The sequence below is a fragment of the Ascochyta rabiei genome, chromosome 7, assembly GCF_004011695.2.
Source record: "Ascochyta rabiei chromosome 7, complete sequence".
Classification (NCBI taxonomy): domain Eukaryota; kingdom Fungi; phylum Ascomycota; class Dothideomycetes; order Pleosporales; family Didymellaceae; genus Ascochyta; species Ascochyta rabiei.
This window is the reverse complement of record NC_082411.1, coordinates 1,858,150-1,875,435: the sequence shown is the minus strand read 5'-3', so window position 1 is coordinate 1,875,435 and position 17,286 is coordinate 1,858,150. Positions and strand designations below refer to the sequence as shown.

Below are 17,286 nucleotides of genomic sequence, written 5' to 3'. Positions count from 1 at the left end.
GATATGGCCCGTGCACGCCGATAAGATAAGGCCCGCCGACATTTTCTGGAGGCACCACCGAGGCTTCGACGCCGCAAACACCCACTTGGACGCCGCGAATACCTAAAATGTCGGCGATCAAGAAGAGGAAGCTCAACGCACTGGCCGGTGCCGCGCCGCCCAAAGTGAAGCTTGCACGCAGCGAGAAGTCTGCAAAGCCTGCGAAATTGACCAAACCACCACCACCGCCAGCATCAGAGAGCAGCGAGGATGAAGAGGAAGTGCAAGAGGAGGCCGCAGCAGACGAGACAGCAGCAGACACACCACCAACAGACACACCAATAACAGACACACCAATAACAGACAAACCAATAACAAACACACCACCAGCAGACACTCCACAAGACGACGCAAAGAAAACATTCGCCGACCTCGGCGTCCGCGAGGAGCTCTGCGACGCCTGTGAGGCCCTCAAGTTCATCCACCCCACGCCCATCCAGACCCAGGCCATCCCGCTCGCGCTCGAGGGCCGCGACGTCATCGGTCTGGCAGAGACGGGCTCTGGAAAGACGGCCGCCTTCGTGCTGCCCATCCTGCAGTCTCTCCTCGAGAAGCCTCAATCGCTATTCGGCCTCATCCTGGCGCCTACGCGAGAGCTGGCATATCAGATCTCCCAGCAGGTGGACGCCCTTGGCAGCATCATCAATGTCAAGTGCGCAACCCTCGTCGGCGGCATGGACATGGTCCCCCAGGCCATTGCGCTCTCCAAGCGACCGCACATCGTTGTCGCCACCCCCGGACGACTGCTCGACCACCTCGAGAACACAAAGGGCTTCTCCCTGCGCTACCTCAAGTACATGGTCCTCGATGAGGCCGACCGTCTCCTCGATCTCGACTTCGGCCCCGTCCTCGACAAGATCCTCAAGGTCTTGCCCCGCGACGGCCGCCACACCTACCTCTTCTCTGCCACAATGTCCTCCAAGGTCGAGTCCCTCCAGCGCGCCGCCCTGCAAAACCCTGTCCGCGTGTCCATCTCCAGCTCCAGCCACCAGGTCGTCTCCACTCTCCTGCAGCGCTACTTCTTCCTCCCGCACAAGCACAAGGACCTCTTCCTCATCCACCTGCTCAACGAAAACCTCGGCCACCCCACCATCATCTTCACCCGCACCGTCAACGAGACCCAGCGCATCGCCATCCTCCTTCGCACCCTCGGCTTCGGCGCCATCCCCCTGCACGGCCAGCTCTCGCAATCTGCGCGTCTGGGCGCACTGAGCAAGTTCAAGAGCAAGTCGCGCGACATCCTCGTCGCCACCGACGTCGCTGCCCGTGGTCTGGATATCCCGTCCGTCGATCTAGTCGTCAACCTCGACCTCCCCTCCGACTCACAGACATACGTCCACCGCGTGGGCCGCACGGCGCGAGCCGGCAAGTCTGGCAAAGCCGTATCCTTTGTCACGCAGTACGATGTCGAGATCTGGCTGCGCATCGAGAACGCACTGGGCACAAAGGTCGAGGAGGAAGTCGTGCCCAAGGACGAGGCGCTCGTGTACGCCGAGCGCGTTGGCGAGGCACAGCGCGTCGCTGTCCGCGAAATGAAGTTGATCCACGAGCAGCGCGGCAAGGGACGAGGCGGCGGCGGCGGTGGGCGGGGCGGCATGCGCGGGAAGCGCGGGAGAGCCGACATGGATAGAGAAGAGGGCTGAGTCGCATGTTGATTGTAGAGTGTGTAGGTGTATGATATCCCACTTTCACAACCATTATTCATCTCGACACCACCCCACCGTCACACATCAAGATGCATTGCCCTCACATACACAAACCAACCTCGCCAGCCGACTATCCCAAACCACGGAAACCCTGAGTCTACAGCGTAGTTTCACACAGTCCGGGGAGAAGAAGATTCGCCTACCCTGTTCGCATACCGTGGAGGTGGTCGTTTCGCTGTGAACAGGGCAGGTGCTGTTCCTTTTATCGTATGTAGAGTCTTGGATACGATGTAGTGGCTGGGTAGATGTGCTGTGCTGTTACGTGCTGTATTTACTATGCTTAACTAAACCCTATTTTTATTCTTACTGGCTACGAAGAAGCTCTTTTTCTTTTTTTTCTGGTTGATCAGTCGCGTGGAACATTTAAAAATCAGCAAAAACCATAACTACCCTTTAAATAGTGGAATAACAACTGCATAACGTAGTTATATCTTATAAGACCTAACTATCCTATAGAGAAAAACTTCTTTAATAAAGTTATATAGGAATATTCTTTTATTTAGTAGTAAGAAAGTAGCAAAAAAGATCTTCTACTTCCTCTTAATAGTAGCTTTATATATGTACTATATTAGTAGCAGAATAGATATAATTCTTATAGAAAGTAGATAACTATATAGGACCTTACTTATACTATAAGATAGTATAGATTCTATAATTTAATCTAGGTTACGTAGCTAGGGAGTCTACGCTGAAGCAAGAGGTACGTTTTAGTAGGTAAGGGCGCGCGATTGGCCAAAAAAAAAACAAGCTCCCTCGTAATGACGTAGCGATTAGTCTTCTAGTTGGCTGAGGCACACGAAACAACGGCTTGAAAGATCCAAATAGGCCGCTGCTGTTCTTTCTCCCAGCCCTTGTACCATCCTTCATCTGCACCTTACACCAAAGATTGCGCAGCCCAATCTGATGGCCTTCTCTGACTGGGAGAATCTCGTCTTCAGATAGCCAGGAAAAGTTGCGCAACATGTGGAAACCACCTATCAACTTCATCACGCTCCGTTGTTAAGTTCCCATTGCCTGGGCACGCAGCGATACCGCGCTAACCCACCACAGACGCGTACATTCTCAGCTTTGGTATACTAGCCCTGATCATCATGTATCCGCATGGCAACCTCTATGCCATTGACTCGCACTTCTTCGGCGTCAGCACATCGACAGAATCTGGGTTGAACCCGTGAGTGGACAATAACCCTGTTGCGAGACTCGGTTTGGCCGAGCGACAGTGTGGATATAAAGGCTCTTGAGACTTACCAGCAGATCTTCATCTACATCACCCCGATTGTGACGAACCTGGGCCTTATCGATGCGCTTGTCGTCGTGGTGAGATTGAGGTGGTTCAGCAAACGGTTCAAGGATATTGATAGGGCTCCCGTTCCTGGTAGATGTATGATCAGCTGATATAGTGCATAGTCACAAGCATACCCGACGCACTTCGCGAGAACCAAAAGCAGGCTACTGCAAGAAATGCAGACATGCGGAATATGGAGGGTGGTCTCACCGGCGAGACGGCGATGCCAAGTAAGCCTCTCTTTGTAGCGCACACGGTTTTCTGGGGTTACTGACAAGAGACAGAGAAGATCTTAATCACACAAGCAGCGACACAGTCGCAGCTCGGTGCTGAAGGTTCGAGACCTATGGTGTCGCACATCTCATCTGCACCGGACCCGCAACGAGGTGATGCTCCGGAAAAGGGCGTCTACATCCCCGGCCCGTGAGAGCAAGATGGTATGAGCATGCCGATCCTTATACTCTTCGTGACTGGCACTCCACCAGGCCAACATATCACTTCAGACTCAGACGGTGAGTTCTACGCACACGCGAAGATCTTGTCCCAACGCTGGACAGATGGTAATGAGGATGCCATCAAGCAGACTCCTGCTATTGCAAGCTCAAGTCGAGCCATGAGCCGTAGCAGGGCCACCTCCATGGTCAGAGCTGTATCATCATCTTTGTGCTCGGTCGCACACCCAGTCATTCTAGCGATACCCGACCAAGGATGGCTGAGCCCGTCAGTCTGGCCTCGTTAGGCGTTGAATACAGCGCACTGCGCGCGCTGCTGAAAGTAGGTGATGAGTCGCGAACATGCCAAACTCAATACTGAGGTGGTTCTCTTGCGCCTGCTGATCTTGACCATGTACAAGCTCGCTCCTGCAACGTCTTCCCTCAAACTCTCACTGCGCTTTCTTCTCAATTACCCACGTCGGTGCTATACCCTGCTCTTCTCCAGCACCGCAGCATGGACACTTGCCGCCATTCTCTTCATCCTCAACTTTGTCGACACCCTTCTCATTATAACACTTGACCTTGACAACCTTAAAGTCAAGGCCCTACCTGTAGGCCTCCGCATCGCAGCCTCCTGAGAGAGAAGGGGAGGGGAGGGAAAGGTACAGAGACGAGAACGAGGAAGGGAGCGGGAGATCTGAGACAAAAGTCGACTGAGCCGTTGAGCATGCGTGATGCTTTCTATACGGGCTATAACGTGGCAACGTGATACAGAGCAGATGAACAGAAGCGTGCTGTGTTTCTCGCTCAGAGTGAGGTCCCCAATGCAATACTTTACAGAAGCCTTACGTCCCCGACCACCGCTCGATGATCACTGATATACACACCTCCCACAACATTACCCAACACCTCATACCTCTCCACCTCCCAAGTGGTCGACGCGTTCGGACCCAGCCAGATGAAATCAATACGATCATTCGGCTCGGCGCTAGGATCAAACCCACTGAACGTCCCCTCAGGCCCAAACCGCTGCTCCGGCTTAGCCAGCGCGTACAGCTCCCCCAGCAGCCCGTCCTGGTCAGCAGTCCCATACGCATCGCCCGACCCAGGCGCCGAGTTGAAGTCTCCCGTGAGCACGACAGGCAGAGCGCCGTACTGCGCGCGCACCGCACGGATGGTGCTGAGCACGATCTTCACCCCCTCGATTCGCGCCGTCTGGCTCGCATTGTCGAGATGCGTGTTCGCGACCACGACGAGCCTGCGCGTCGCGACGACCTCGAACACGGCCACAATCACGTAGCGCCGCGAGCCGGCCCCGGGCCAGAACGACGGCACGTCCGGCGTGGGCGAGAGCCATTTCTGGGTCGAGGAAACGAGGCGCAGAACGCAGGGCTGGTAGAGCAGCGGCACGTATTCGCCGCTGGCTTTACCGTCGTCCTGGCCCGTTCCCAGGTGCGACCAGGACGACCCCAGTCCGGCTTTGATGTCCAGCAGTTGCTGGTGCAGAACCTCCTGCAGGCCGATGACGGGAATGCTGCCGCGGGATGTCGCGGTCGCAGTGGTGTTTTTCAGCTGCGATGTCACGAGAGGACCGCGGACGGACCACGGCCGCTCGTTGGTGCTGGCTGGTGCAGCGTAGCGGATGTTGAAGGTCACGGAGCGGAAATCCTGCGTGGTTGCGGCGCGAGGTCCTGCGTGTGGTTGCAGGCCGGCTGACATGACTGGTGAGGCGAGCACCGAGAGCGCCGTGAGCATTGCAAGCCGCATGCTGAAGGTTGGCACAACAGAGCGCAGCGGTGCATCACTGTGTGTTTGAGCGCTGGTCTTACTTATATTGGTCGCTGCCCGGACTTCTCATGCACTCATGGCTACCCTGATCCGTCCGTTGCGCCCAATCATTGCTGCTGGCATACAACACGCGGTTGCGTTCTCAAGGCCTTGGCTCAGAGATCGTCCGTTCGTGTCCGTGGTGAGAAGGTACATAGTGTCGTAGTTGCGGTCATCCCAGCATCCCTGCAAGGTGTAGATTCTCGCCTAATGAGAGGCGTCTGGCTGCCACGTGGGTGGCGTTGACCGGGAGGATTACCAAAGCCAGCATCGATCGTGGAGTGCTGGGCAATTCTCAGTGTTCAGAGTTACCGAGCAAATACATCGATGCCATAGGGCGTACTAGTCGTAAGAGAAGTTGGACAAGTACCTAGTGAAGGAACTAAGCAGAAAGGCGATCCTTAATTTATGTTATTTTTGGTATAGCATAACTGCAGACTGTCGCTGTAAAGACGATTCCCAGGTACACCATTTCTACACTGCGATGTTCTTCAATTTCTGAGCATCGCTCTCTTCCCACGGGTACTCCGCTTCCGCATCCCTGACCAGCTGCGCGCACTTCTCGCTCCTCGGCGTGATGCTTGTCCGGTAAGGAATTGGGTGGCTGACGACACCAGGCTCGAACTTGAGTTCCGGCTCCACCACCTTGCCGTCTTCGACCAGCTTCTCGATCCTGAAGACCGATAGCGCCTGTGCAATGGTGATGAAGAGCGCGTTGTCGGCGACGTAACGACCAGGGCATACACGACGTCCGTAGCCGAATGTCCAGGTGCGAGGATCAGGCTCAGGGGTCGGGCCTAGGAAGCGTTCGGGGCGGAACTCCATGGGCGAGGCGTAGACAGCGGGGTCGTGGGTAAACCACCTATCACAAGATTAGCATACGCTACTGAGAATCACATAATAGCCTTACCAGTTGTTCGGCAGTATAAGAGCGCCTTTGGGAATCCGGTATCCGTGAATGACGTCCTCTTGTGTAGCTGCATGCGGCAACGCCAGAGGTGCAACAGGGTGCCAACGATGTGTCTCCTTGACCACAGCCTCAATGTACGGCAGTTTGCCCTTGTCAGTACTGTTAGGCAGACGACTGCCACCAATGACACGGTCAAGTTCCTCCTGAGCCTTCTTTTGAACTTCTGGGAACACAGTCATGGCCAGGAAGAATGTCATCAGCGAAGAAACCGTAGTATCGGCGCCACCAAGATACATGGAGGATGCAGACCACTTGTGGATACGCTCCATCCCAGCGTCTGAGCCAATGTTCTCGAGAGCCTGTGAGAGAAAGGAGACTTTGTGTTTCTTTTCGCGCATCTGCTGCTTGACAAACTCGTAGGGCTGTTCAGTGGTCTGTTGCAACTGGCGAGCCATGTCGCGGGCAGTCTGCTTGAAGCCAGCGCCAGGAAACCAGTCGGGAAGATATTGCACTGACGAGGTTAGGTACGGCGCCTCTCAAAGATCTCCAGGTGTACTTACGGAATGGCATGATATCCACAGGCCATTTCCCAGCTATCGTCGCGTCGGAGAACTCGTGCATTGCTTTGCCAGCCATGTCCACGAGATGGTCTTTGCCCTTTGGTTCCGCGGTATATCCATAGGTGATCTTGAGAATGACCGCACCAGCTTCTTTCTTGATGTGATCGAACAGATTCTCTGGTGAATCGAGAAGGTTTAGTAGAAAGTGAACAGATTCCTCTTCTTGCGCGCGATCGAAGAGCTTGAGGGACGTGTTGCTGCCAGCAACACTAGCGATGTTCTTTCGGTGGATTTTAAAGTTGTCTGTGTAGCCGCTGAAGGCCAGTGTGTTCTTCCATCCGATCCTGCATCTTTCGTTAACACCGCGTCTACACACTGATCTCCTGTCTCGAAAGAGCAGGGATTCCGACGTACATATCACTAGCAAAGACCATATGAGGCCGAGCAGAGTGTTGAGCTCGGTCTCTGAGAAGCTCAAGTGCAATCTGCGCATCGTTGATAATGACAATTGTCTGGCCTAGGACAGTGACAGAGCTGATCGGTCCGTATTCATCTTTGTGCTTTAGCCAATGATGGGCTTCGAGTCCTCCTCCAGGCTTCGGTAGGTCGTTGACATTTCCAAGCAAAGGAAGGCCCTTCGGGCCTGGTGGTAAGGGGTGCTCGTGGGATTTTGATGTAACAAACTTATTAATCAAGTATGCAGCAAGGACACCCAACAGAAGAATCAGTCCTGTTGACGATACGAAAGCCATATTGACGGTTTGACCTGTTGGCTCGACAAGACGATAGAAGGAAGAAGACAGCAAAGAGAGATAGCAGCTGCCCCTCGCCCATCAATACAGGTCTTTGTCTGTAGCGGGGACGCAAGACTGTTACAGTCGTGGATAGCATGTTCGCCTCGGCATGTTAGCTTGTCTGGGTTGTGTTCCGTGGTCTATCGCACGTAGCGGCGCTGCAGCGGGTTGAAGCGAGCGTCCGGCCCTGGGGCTGTCGGCTTCCCACAAGTTGCCGCATGTCAACCAAAGACAGATACTTTTAAAGTTTGAAAACGTCTAATAGTGCGGACGTCATCGTGTGGATTTCTTGTCACTACACTTTCGCTTGCAGAGGGTGCAGGGTCGTCGTGGTATTTGCAGATGCCCAAAAATGTGTTTTGGCCCTGCATCGAAATGTCTCCGGCCCCTGCTGGTCGCCCGGTCTAATGCAATGACATCCATCTGCATCGAGAAATGCAGGGGCCTCGGTGGACATGACATCTTGAGCACAGTGATTGGTCGAAGGTTTCAGTGGAGGATTTCAGCAGCCACGATCGTCTGACGAACTGTTTTGAAATCATGTCCTACCCGTGAGACAGCCTCTCGGGAAGCAGCGATGCCTTTGTCAATCAAACGACGAACGTTGCTACAGTCCATTGCTCAGACCTCAACTTGAGATTCAAGCCTAAGTATGACCGTGACGAGGGCACTCACAATGCTAATTATCAGCTGCGATCCGTACTAAGCGATCGTCGCTCGAGCGAGGGAATGGTGAGCAGAGTTCATCGTACGAGTCCCGCTCTCGGAGTTGACAAGTACTATCAGGCGTTCCAGCCAGTACCGGTAGTCCGAGTACCGAACATGGTTCCAGACCCTCCCGACTTGTCTGTCACTCGAAAACACGGTCCCTGACAAATGCCTATGTAAGACCAGTTCTTGTGTCGAACACGAGCGAAGACCCCAAAAGAGGAGAGACAACGTGTTAAGCGGCTTTTGTTTACCTGTTTGAAATATTTTTGGCCCTAAAAAGGCGGCCCCACCAGCTTGGTCTCCGAGCCGCTCATGCCGTGCCGTGTTAGGCGCCTCACTGCAGATCAGGGAGAGTTCGAGGACAAGGCGGACTGTGCAGCGAAGGTCCGCGTCCTCACTTCCTTCGAAAACGTGCAAGTTTACAGAAGTACACCACTACCGCCATGCCTTTCGCACTTCTCAATCTAAAGGTTCAGTTGTCCTTCCAGGAACAACGCTTGTGTCGTTCAAGGTCTGCCCTAAAAGGGTGATCCCCCTTCTTCTAACGGAGTTACTAACCTTTTCCAATCGGGTTTTGGAAGAGATTGAGCAAACGTGGACCCCCGTTTTGCACACCATCCTCATCAGGGCACGTTGACAATCGGCATCTGAAAGTCGCTCATCGGATAGAATTAGGGCCTTACGCTAGCGCGGGAAATTCCCCAGCCACGCTTCGCGCATAGCTCTTTTGGTATGTGTGGATATCAAGTTACGAGGGCACGGAGGTTTCGTTGGCCTGCCGGACGGTACATGAGCCGCTCTGGCTAAACCTCACTGGTTATCAATGCCCTTTCAGATTGGCAGAGTTGCATCGAGCGCAGAGCCTGTTATTCTTGCGCCTATGTACCTGCGCCCGTTTGTCACATGCCGCGCGAGTCTTATATGAGAAGCCGCGGAGCCAACATCCTCTTCGCTTGACCATCGAACCATCCCAATAGCCGGAATGAAGGTGCTAGCTACCCTGATAGTATCGACGCTGCTTTCAGGTCAAGTCTTTGCACAGCAAGATTTCCTGAGTCGACTACCTCCCTGTGCTGTATGTTACCATATAATTGCGTGCCCCATCGAACACTGACTCACTCCTCCAGGCTCGGTGTTTTTCATCAAATGTACCACAGTCCTGCCCAGCTGGCGACTTTGACTGTATTTGTGCAGATACAACCTTCATGACAACGTTTACTGCCTGCAATGCTGGCAGATGCTCGGTAGTCTCGATGCTGCAAGCCACCAACGAGACATACGCCGCTTGTGGAATCCCCGTTCGTGACAAGACCAAGACTCTGATCGGACCAGTCGCATCTCTTGGGAGTCTAGCGTTAGTGATGGTGGCGATGCGGCTAACCGACCGTGCTGTATCTGCACATGCGCAGCTCGGCTGGGATGACTTGTTGATTGGTTTTTCTGGCGTGAGTGTCAATCCCATGAAGAAGAAAGATATACTGTAGGACTGACTTCCTTTGTCCAGGCTGTCTCTATTGGTATGAATGTGCCTGTCATCGTCGCTGCGAGCCTTGGGTTTGGGAGGGACATGTGGGGTATACCTGCCCACAACATAACCGAGAGTCTGAAGTGGCTCTACGTTGCCTACTTCATGTACATGCTTGCGGAAGCATTATGCCAGATATCGATTCTCGCCTTCTACCTACGCATTATGGTCAAGCCCAGATTGCGTACAATCGTCTGGACCCTTCTGGGTGTGGTCGTATGTTTCGGTATCGCGAATGTATTCACCATGGTCTTCCAATGTACACCCATTCCCTTCTTTTGGGATGGTTGGAGGGGAGAGATGACAGGCTTCTGCGGTGTCGACGTTCGTTTGTTCGTAAGTAGACTTCGTACGTGTGTATTGGCACTATCGCTGATACAGCTGAAGGGATTTGCAAGAGGAGCAATCGAGATCTTTTTAGATCTGGCAATACTGACGCTCCCGCTACCAATGCTCGCGAAACTAAATATGTCCCCCAAGAAAAAGCTTCAGATCATGTCCATGTTTTGCATTGGCTTCATCATCACCGTCGTAAGCTGTCTTCGATTGTGGTCGTTTGTTCAGTTTGCACACACAACCAACCCCACTTGTAAGTGCACTTCGTACTTGGGCATTGAGGCCGTAACTGAACAAGGTTACAGATGACAATGTTTCCGGACTTTACTGGTGTGCAACGGAGTCGAACCTCTTCACCGTCGTCGCATGTATGCCGGCGTTGCACGCAATCTTCCACAAGGCTTTGCGTAAAGTTCGAGGCATAAGTACCTATGCGAGCCATGGTCAGTATGCCAGTGAAGGACCCAGCAAGGGCTCGTATTTGCGACACAACACAGATCAACGCAGAAACCCAGTGCCCTTTGGTGCAATCAAGAAGGCGACAGATGTCACCATTTACCGAACAGAACGATCGGGCTCCGATGTAGAGCTGGTAGAAAACAGGCCGATATGATGTTGGCAATCGATGCCGTAACTGTTTGATTGTTCATCAGCCTTGGAGTTGGGCGCTTGGAATATGCGGTGGTTAGACGAAGTATTTGTTGCATGCAAAGAGCTTTGTTTTGACATTACTAATGTTAATCCGGATGTTAATGGCTACGCAATATTGAGCTGGGCGACATGGATAATATTGATGTCAGTGCACTAACGCTAACATTGCGCGGTCCTGTACGTCCATCATCACAGTCGATGCTGATGCTGACTCTGATCCTGCAGACATCAAAATATGGGAAAACCATCATCTCGGTTGGGCGAAGTCTTGCACTATATTGCACCACACTCTAGTGTTGATTTCTGCATATGCACTTGGGCTTCTGCGCCGTCTTGAGACAATTCATTTCAACAGTAATCAGCTGGCATTCACAAAGAGCGTTGTTACTCTGAGATACTACACAACTTTTCCCAAAACGCGCGTCGGGCGCAAGGCATCCGTCAGCGGCACCTGTACTGCGCCCGCAACATCGTCTGAACTAAGCCTCACCGCCTGTGCAACATCCCTCTCGAAACTTTAGAGCTCTGCCTTGCCGCTTTGCTTGATATCAAGCTGGGTAGTATGAAATCTAGCGATGATTGGTTCGGTCTCGCTGCTTATGGCATACATAAGAATAAGCGTCCCGTGAAGAGTGCCATATGCACTCTATCCAGAGAATATTCGGACTCTTGCACTCGATGGCATCTTGCAGCATTCCCAAGCCGAAGCTGCAAATCTTCTCATCGAGGCTTCTTCCTACGAGCTGGGACTCTCGCACTTCTTCGACTGGGCTGGCATAACGAGGCATCAGTTCTGAAAGGCCAGGACGTCAGATTGCTGTCGTCTGATCTCATCAAAAATGCTAGCAAGGCGCCAATCCCAGCATTGTCATGCAACAACACCGACTGCTGAAGCGATTTCAACGATGAGGAAATCCAATTCAACGCCCACACGTACCTTACATTTGCAGATAAAGACATTGGTCTTGGGGATTCATGGGAAGTTTTGGTGTCTGCACTGTATAATGCGTCACAAGGCGATACTACAGCCCTGTCTACCAAATTCACAGATCCTACAGCCGCATCGTCTCTCGCAATTGGCTGCCTCGACTGGACGCACGACACTTCGTCATTACTACCAGACATCCTTTCTCATCAGCGTATAGCAAATGAGTATGCATCATTGACTCAGGGAGCGAGCCAGATGTAGACGCTGCAGCATGCGTGTTTGGGCTGGTCACCCAAGAACGTTAACCCGCCAAAGAAATTGCACATCAAGACTAATTCTACCGTTCTGCTGACCCAGAGCACAGCAGATCCAAGTACAGGATTTCCCTGGGCGCCAGGCATGTTGGACGAAATTGAGAACAAGGTTTCTGTATTGAGAGAAGGTGATGGGCATACGAGTCTGCCGTTGGGCGGTAAGACTACTGACGTGATCGTGGAATATCTTGTTACGTGGAAGGCACCTCCTGCTGGTCTAGTTCTAGTTTCGTAAATGGACCTTCCATATATACGTGCTTCGCGATACTGCGATCGGAGTACCATTCTTGGGTTGTCAAAAAACGATCTGGGGCATTTCGCCAAGCTTCTCTCGACCATACCACATTCTTGAGGTACTCTCTGTCCTTTCGACCCGTGGCGAAATATCTTCCAAACAACCATTAAGAATTTTACATGTTCTCTTCAATTATGTCACAACGCAACGACCAAGATGAGCGAGAAAAATTATTGATAGACTCAACTTCAAATTGAGACATCTACAAAGCTAACTTGTACTCAAATCGCGACGTTGGCACACGAAAACGCTGGTTTGACACCGCTACTGTAGTCATCGATGATGGCCTCCACTGCAGCATACAGACCAGGACCAAGCAGGAACAGACCGCACAACATGATAAAAATATGTGTGACCGTCTTCACACTTCGTGCTAAGCCGTTGAACAGTTGGCCCTTGTACAGCTGCCAGTACGCCACTGCAAAGAAGATAAAGCCAAAGAAAGAATCGAACGCCGCGCCCAGAAGTGAGAGAAAGTCGCCCATGGAAGGAATGACTTCAGCGAAGACGAAGCCCACGAACCAGATCACTGCCATGACGGCGATCCATACACCCCAGCCGAGGACTGTGTTGCTATGGGCATGGCGGCTTTTACCCATAAGGCGACCGTAAACAAATTTGGCGCTTACATTGGCGTAGATGACACCGATGACTAGCGTTGGCACAATGACGAAAGAGAATGAGGCCTTCTTGTACACTGTGGTTCCCAAACTTCCAAACGCAGGAGCAGTCGAGTATTGCCCGAGATAGTGGAAACCGATAGCCGGAGGGACGATGAACAAGAAAGCCGAGATACCAGCAAGAACAGCGAGTGCCTTGGGGAAATCTTGTGGTTTTTCCATTTCGGAGATGAATGTGGGGAAGAGAATCTGCGGCACCCAGAGGAAGGTGATGTTGAGCACGGCGTTCATCGCTGCGACCCAAGTTGTGCCTTTAGCCGGAAAAGCGTAAGTTCTCACCGGTCCGGCCTTTGGGTAGTTGCCATTGTATCCGTAAAGAGGGTGGTCCTCAATCCCAGCGAAGACCAGAAAGAGGAGGATCGCAACCCCCATGCATGCGGCAGAGAACATCGACATGAACGATACATGGTTGAGTGTCCTTGGTAGTGACATGACGATGCCCATTAGTGTGACAATGACCGAGAAGATCACAGTGCACATCGAGTGGTCGGACAGCGTGTTCAATACTTTAGCTCCAGTCAGGATATGGAATCCGATCAGCATGATGTTGTTCAAGAGCAACATGACTGCTGTGAATTCGTAGGCGATTTTGCTCTTGCCGAAAGCGTAGTACCCAAAGTCGCAGATATCCTTGATTTGCGGGTGTTTCATGATGAATTTGTGCATTGTCATCGAGGTGATGTAGAAGAGCACACCAGCTACGACCATGGTGATGATGCCAGGAACCCATCCAAGGACACTGTGTGAATCGTTAGCGAGTGATGTATGGAGTTTGAATGAATACTCACGAGAGCGACCAAGACTGCGCCATGATGGCAAGGCACACTTGATCACCAGCCAGTAGCCAGGCAGCCCGTTGCCAGGTCATGGTACGAAGTTTGATTTCATGTTCACGATCCTCATTGACCAGAGCGTTAATTACATATGTTGTGCTGTCATTGTCGGAATCCTGGGCTTCGGTATCGAAGGTCTTGGACTGAACCTTGACGATGTCGTTGGCATGGTGCTCGGCCATGATGGGCAAGTTTGAAGTCAAGATAGGAACCGCACTTGAAGATCCACTTATCATGGGGGACGGGCCTAATTTATGTGTAGAGCATACTAAATATTATTCGCAGATGCTATGCGAAATTTTGAAATGCGATAAAAACGTCCCTACCAGCTGGATGAAATGGCGTGCTTACAGACCCGGCCGCGCCGAGCGCCTGGATCCGGGTCTTCTACCACGTCGTCGCAATACATCGAGCCTCCGATGAACACTATTGGCTAAGAAGTTGAACGATGCTTGATCGGTGTTGGCGCATTTGCTTATCACCCGCCAAGCGAGGCTTGTTAACTCGAAAGGTATTGCGCTAAGCGTACGGTTGAAAGAGGTCCAGAAGCGATGTCGAAAACGATATGTTTTCAAGGGCCGTTCGACTGTCAGCGGAAGATCAAGATTGGTCGATCTGGGGTTGGACTGACTGAGGGTGTTTGTCGCCAGGCTTTGAGATCGCGCAATCGTTAGGGCTGATTGCGCGGCCCGAAAGCCGAGCACCACCACGCAAGGAAACCAGAAGGACCGAAGATGCAGACAGCAGAACCATGAATCGTCCGCAAAAAGAAAAAAGAGAAAATGAGTCTTCCTTGTACGATCAACTGAGGGGAGTGCATGATAGGATCGGTATTTCTAAACGAACCTCGAACCTAGCCATGAGCGAAGGCAACTGGGTGTAGTGCGATCAGATCCGTGAGATTCAGTTGCTGGTCACGCGCATAGAGCACCGACTCTTCTCCTCTCAGCTGAACCTCGATATATAGACCCTGGCTGGCTTATTGAACCAATAGTTGTGCGTTTCCCATTCATGTTTGGGTTTGGCAAGCTCTAGTTGAAAACGCCTGAGCAGCTGTAGAATAACATTGTACATTTCGCACATTTCAACGTCAGTAGGGGGGTGGGAGCGCTGTTGGAGCATGCGCACGTTCTTGCCAATGTGTTTCTACGCGCCACCGCCAAACTATCGACTTATGCGAGCTAAATCCAGACATGAGTTCAAGAGAGCATACTTGGAACAGGTATCGCTCCATCATCGCTGCAATGGGGCTGAGACATCTGTCAGCAACGACGTTTAGTTGTGAGCGAAAAGCGAAGAGCGAAAAAGATTCGGTAGCAAATGTCAGGTGTCACATCTACAGTGGCGATGACCATTCTGTGGAAGTGGCAAGCTCAGATTCAACAGCTCAGTAGCTCTGTGATGCTGAGACCTTTCATAGTAATGGGATTGTCATCTCTTCCCACTGATCCAAGATACGCATCGTCCAGTCCCTCTCCTGCCCCTCGTCCTCAAGCCTAGATCATATATCGATAGCCCTTCTGCAGAACCCTTGCAGCCGCAACATCCACACCTTCTAACTCGGCCGTCTCCCTCAACTTCTTCATGTCCTTCTCCGTCAATTCGGTGTTCTCATTCTCCATTTTTGCCATCTGCCTGTTCTGCGCCTGAAGATAGAACCTCATGCCGACAAAACACGCCAGACTCAACACCTGCAGTCCAATGCACACGCCTAGCGCGGGTCGATAATGCGGCTTCGAGCTGGGAAAGTATGTGAAGGGCGTCCAGATTGACGCGGAGTTGCCGATGGAGTTTATGAAAGCAAGCGCCGCAGCACGCTTGGCAGGAGGCCGCGGGATGGCGTTGGAGATCCAGGCATAGATTGTGCCGTTTTGAGCAAAGACAAAGTTCATCAGGAAGAAGGAGAAGTACCGCGGTCCGAAGTCGTCAGTAAACATGAAGACCAGAAACCCGACAATAGAAACAAAGACAGGGTATGTGAGGAACCAGAAGCGATTGCCTAAGTGATCGGAGAGGTAGCAGTGGCCATATGAATAAAAGACCATGAAAACGTAGGGAGGAGCGACAAGGAGGAGGGAGATAACGCGACCGTAGCCCAAGGTTCCGGTGAGAGTCGGGAAAAAGTTCTGGAAGCCAGCCGAGCCGGTTATCCCCATGTATGCAAGAGCGACTTGTGAAGGTCAGCATTAGAACGCGTAGTGATGAGAGTGGCTGACTAACGAATGTAGGTCTTAGGATCGGTGAAGGCAAGCTTCATGCCCTTGATTTGGCTCATACCGCCAGCTTCGTCAACATCAGCTTCGGCGGCATCGATGGCAAGACGTCTGAGGGCTACGCGCTTCATCTCTGGCTGGAGTCCCTTCCAAGTCTCCGGGAAGTCAGGTAGGATAAATATCGCTGCGATACCGACAGCCATTGTGATGGCACCTTCCAGGATGTATAGCCTTTGGAAAAGAGTTAGTCGATGTAAGCTTGTGGCTGTTTGTGGACGCAGTTTACCATTTCCAGGCAGCCAGCCCAAGACTGCCATCCAAGCCGCTCAAAATGCCGGCTGCAATGAGGTTACCGAATGCTCCAGAGACTAGCGAGCCAGCGAAGAAGATGGCGTTGCGCTTTGCCAGCTCTTCTTTAGTATACCATTTGCTCAGGTAAAACAGCGATCCCGGGAAGAAAGGTGCCTCCACAATACCAAGAAAGAAGCGTGCTACTACGATGCCTTGGTAGTTATGAACCTGAGACGTAAGAGTTGATACCAAGCCCCAGGCAATGGTGGCACAGCCAAGATACAACGACGGTCGGCCGACCCAGTTCAGGATGATGTTGGAAGGGACTTGCATTAGGATGTAGCTTCATCGTTGTTATTCAATGCTGTTTAGTAACCAGGAATAACGTACCCAACGAACAGAATCGAAAGAGCAGTCTGGTACTGGCTGCCAACGAGACCCAGATCTTTTTCCAGACCTTGTAAGCGTGCCGCAGCGTAGTTGTTTCTGGTGTATTGTTAGGTGTGAGCTAATATATACGCTGCGATGCTGCATGCTGCATACCTGTCGATATAGTTCATTAGGTAGATGAGGATGAGAACGGGCATGATGCGCATGTCGATTTTCCTCCTGAGCTTTTTCTCGATCTCCAGCTCTTCTGCGGAAAGGCATCCATGGTGGAGGGCCTCCTCGCGTGCCGTCTCGAGATGCTCCGGATGACTAAACTTCGCGCCCATCGCACCGTGATCTTTGTAGTCATTCTCGGCAGCCATGGTCAGGATCCTTCAGAACGGAAGGAGTTGGGAAAAGGTTGCTTCTGACTGCAAAGGAAGGCTTGTTGAAAGCTTAATGCACAGATGAGATCGCCACTAAATGTTCCAAGTAAGACCCGGGGTAGGTGCCATCTCATTATCATGACGGAGATGGCCACCAGAACAAGTGACCTCATTGGCCAACCCCGCTCCAAGTATGCGA

General features: G+C 52.1%; 8 protein-coding genes across 8 annotated transcripts, besides 5 other annotated features; 4 read left to right on the top strand and 4 right to left on the bottom strand.

The window, feature by feature from the left end:
* Positions 1-107: 107 nt before the first annotated feature.
* On the top strand, positions 108-1,682 carry EKO05_0005176 (RNA helicase; the record flags this gene model as incomplete). Its single annotated transcript, XM_038945760.1, has 1 exon — positions 108-1,682. The coding sequence occupies one exon, from the start codon at positions 108-110 to the stop codon at positions 1,680-1,682; it is 1,575 nt and encodes a 524-aa protein (XP_038799721.1).
* Positions 854-893: a tandem repeat.
* Positions 1,608-1,634: a tandem repeat.
* A 1,024-nt stretch (positions 1,683-2,706) lies between the features above and the next one.
* EKO05_0005175 (uncharacterized protein) lies at positions 2,707-3,457 on the top strand (the record flags this gene model as incomplete). Its single annotated transcript, XM_038939344.1, has 5 exons — positions 2,707-2,743; positions 2,796-2,916; positions 2,966-3,062; positions 3,146-3,260; positions 3,315-3,457. 5 exons carry the CDS (start codon positions 2,707-2,709, stop codon positions 3,455-3,457), a joined length of 513 nt encoding a protein of 170 aa, XP_038799720.1.
* Positions 3,458-3,811: 354 nt separating this feature from the next.
* EKO05_0005174 (uncharacterized protein) lies at positions 3,812-4,102 on the top strand (the record flags this gene model as incomplete). The annotated part of the gene is made up of 1 exon (XM_038945759.2): positions 3,812-4,102. One exon carries the CDS (start codon positions 3,812-3,814, stop codon positions 4,100-4,102), a length of 291 nt encoding a protein of 96 aa, XP_038799719.2.
* A 28-nt stretch (positions 4,103-4,130) lies between these two features.
* Positions 4,131-4,177: a tandem repeat.
* Positions 4,178-4,298: 121 nt separating this feature from the next.
* EKO05_0005173 (uncharacterized protein) lies at positions 4,299-5,231 on the bottom strand (the record flags this gene model as incomplete). Its single annotated transcript, XM_038945758.1, has 1 exon — positions 4,299-5,231. The coding sequence occupies one exon, from the start codon at positions 5,229-5,231 to the stop codon at positions 4,299-4,301; it is 933 nt and encodes a 310-aa protein (XP_038799718.1).
* Positions 4,347-4,394: a tandem repeat.
* Positions 5,232-5,765: 534 nt separating the features above from the next.
* On the bottom strand, positions 5,766-7,513 carry EKO05_0005172 (uncharacterized protein; the record flags this gene model as incomplete). The annotated part of the gene is made up of 4 exons (XM_038939308.1): positions 5,766-6,153; positions 6,202-6,712; positions 6,762-7,105; positions 7,176-7,513. The coding sequence occupies 4 exons, from the start codon at positions 7,511-7,513 to the stop codon at positions 5,766-5,768; spliced, it is 1,581 nt and encodes a 526-aa protein (XP_038799717.1).
* Positions 7,514-7,541: 28 nt separating this feature from the next.
* Positions 7,542-7,580: a tandem repeat.
* A 1,668-nt stretch (positions 7,581-9,248) lies between these two features.
* Positions 9,249-10,740, top strand: EKO05_0005171 (uncharacterized protein; the record flags this gene model as incomplete). Its single annotated transcript, XM_038939292.1, has 5 exons — positions 9,249-9,341; positions 9,394-9,711; positions 9,771-10,127; positions 10,179-10,380; positions 10,433-10,740. The coding sequence occupies 5 exons, from the start codon at positions 9,249-9,251 to the stop codon at positions 10,738-10,740; spliced, it is 1,278 nt and encodes a 425-aa protein (XP_038799716.1).
* A 1,796-nt stretch (positions 10,741-12,536) lies between these two features.
* EKO05_0005170 (uncharacterized protein) lies at positions 12,537-14,064 on the bottom strand (the record flags this gene model as incomplete). Its single annotated transcript, XM_038939367.2, has 2 exons — positions 12,537-13,734; positions 13,784-14,064. 2 exons carry the CDS (start codon positions 14,062-14,064, stop codon positions 12,537-12,539), a joined length of 1,479 nt encoding a protein of 492 aa, XP_038799715.2.
* Positions 14,065-15,324: 1,260 nt separating this feature from the next.
* Positions 15,325-17,084, bottom strand: EKO05_0005169 (uncharacterized protein; the record flags this gene model as incomplete). The annotated part of the gene is made up of 5 exons (XM_038939452.1): positions 15,325-15,998; positions 16,049-16,272; positions 16,328-16,675; positions 16,723-16,818; positions 16,876-17,084. 5 exons carry the CDS (start codon positions 17,082-17,084, stop codon positions 15,325-15,327), a joined length of 1,551 nt encoding a protein of 516 aa, XP_038799714.1.
* Positions 17,085-17,286: the final 202 nt, after the last annotated feature.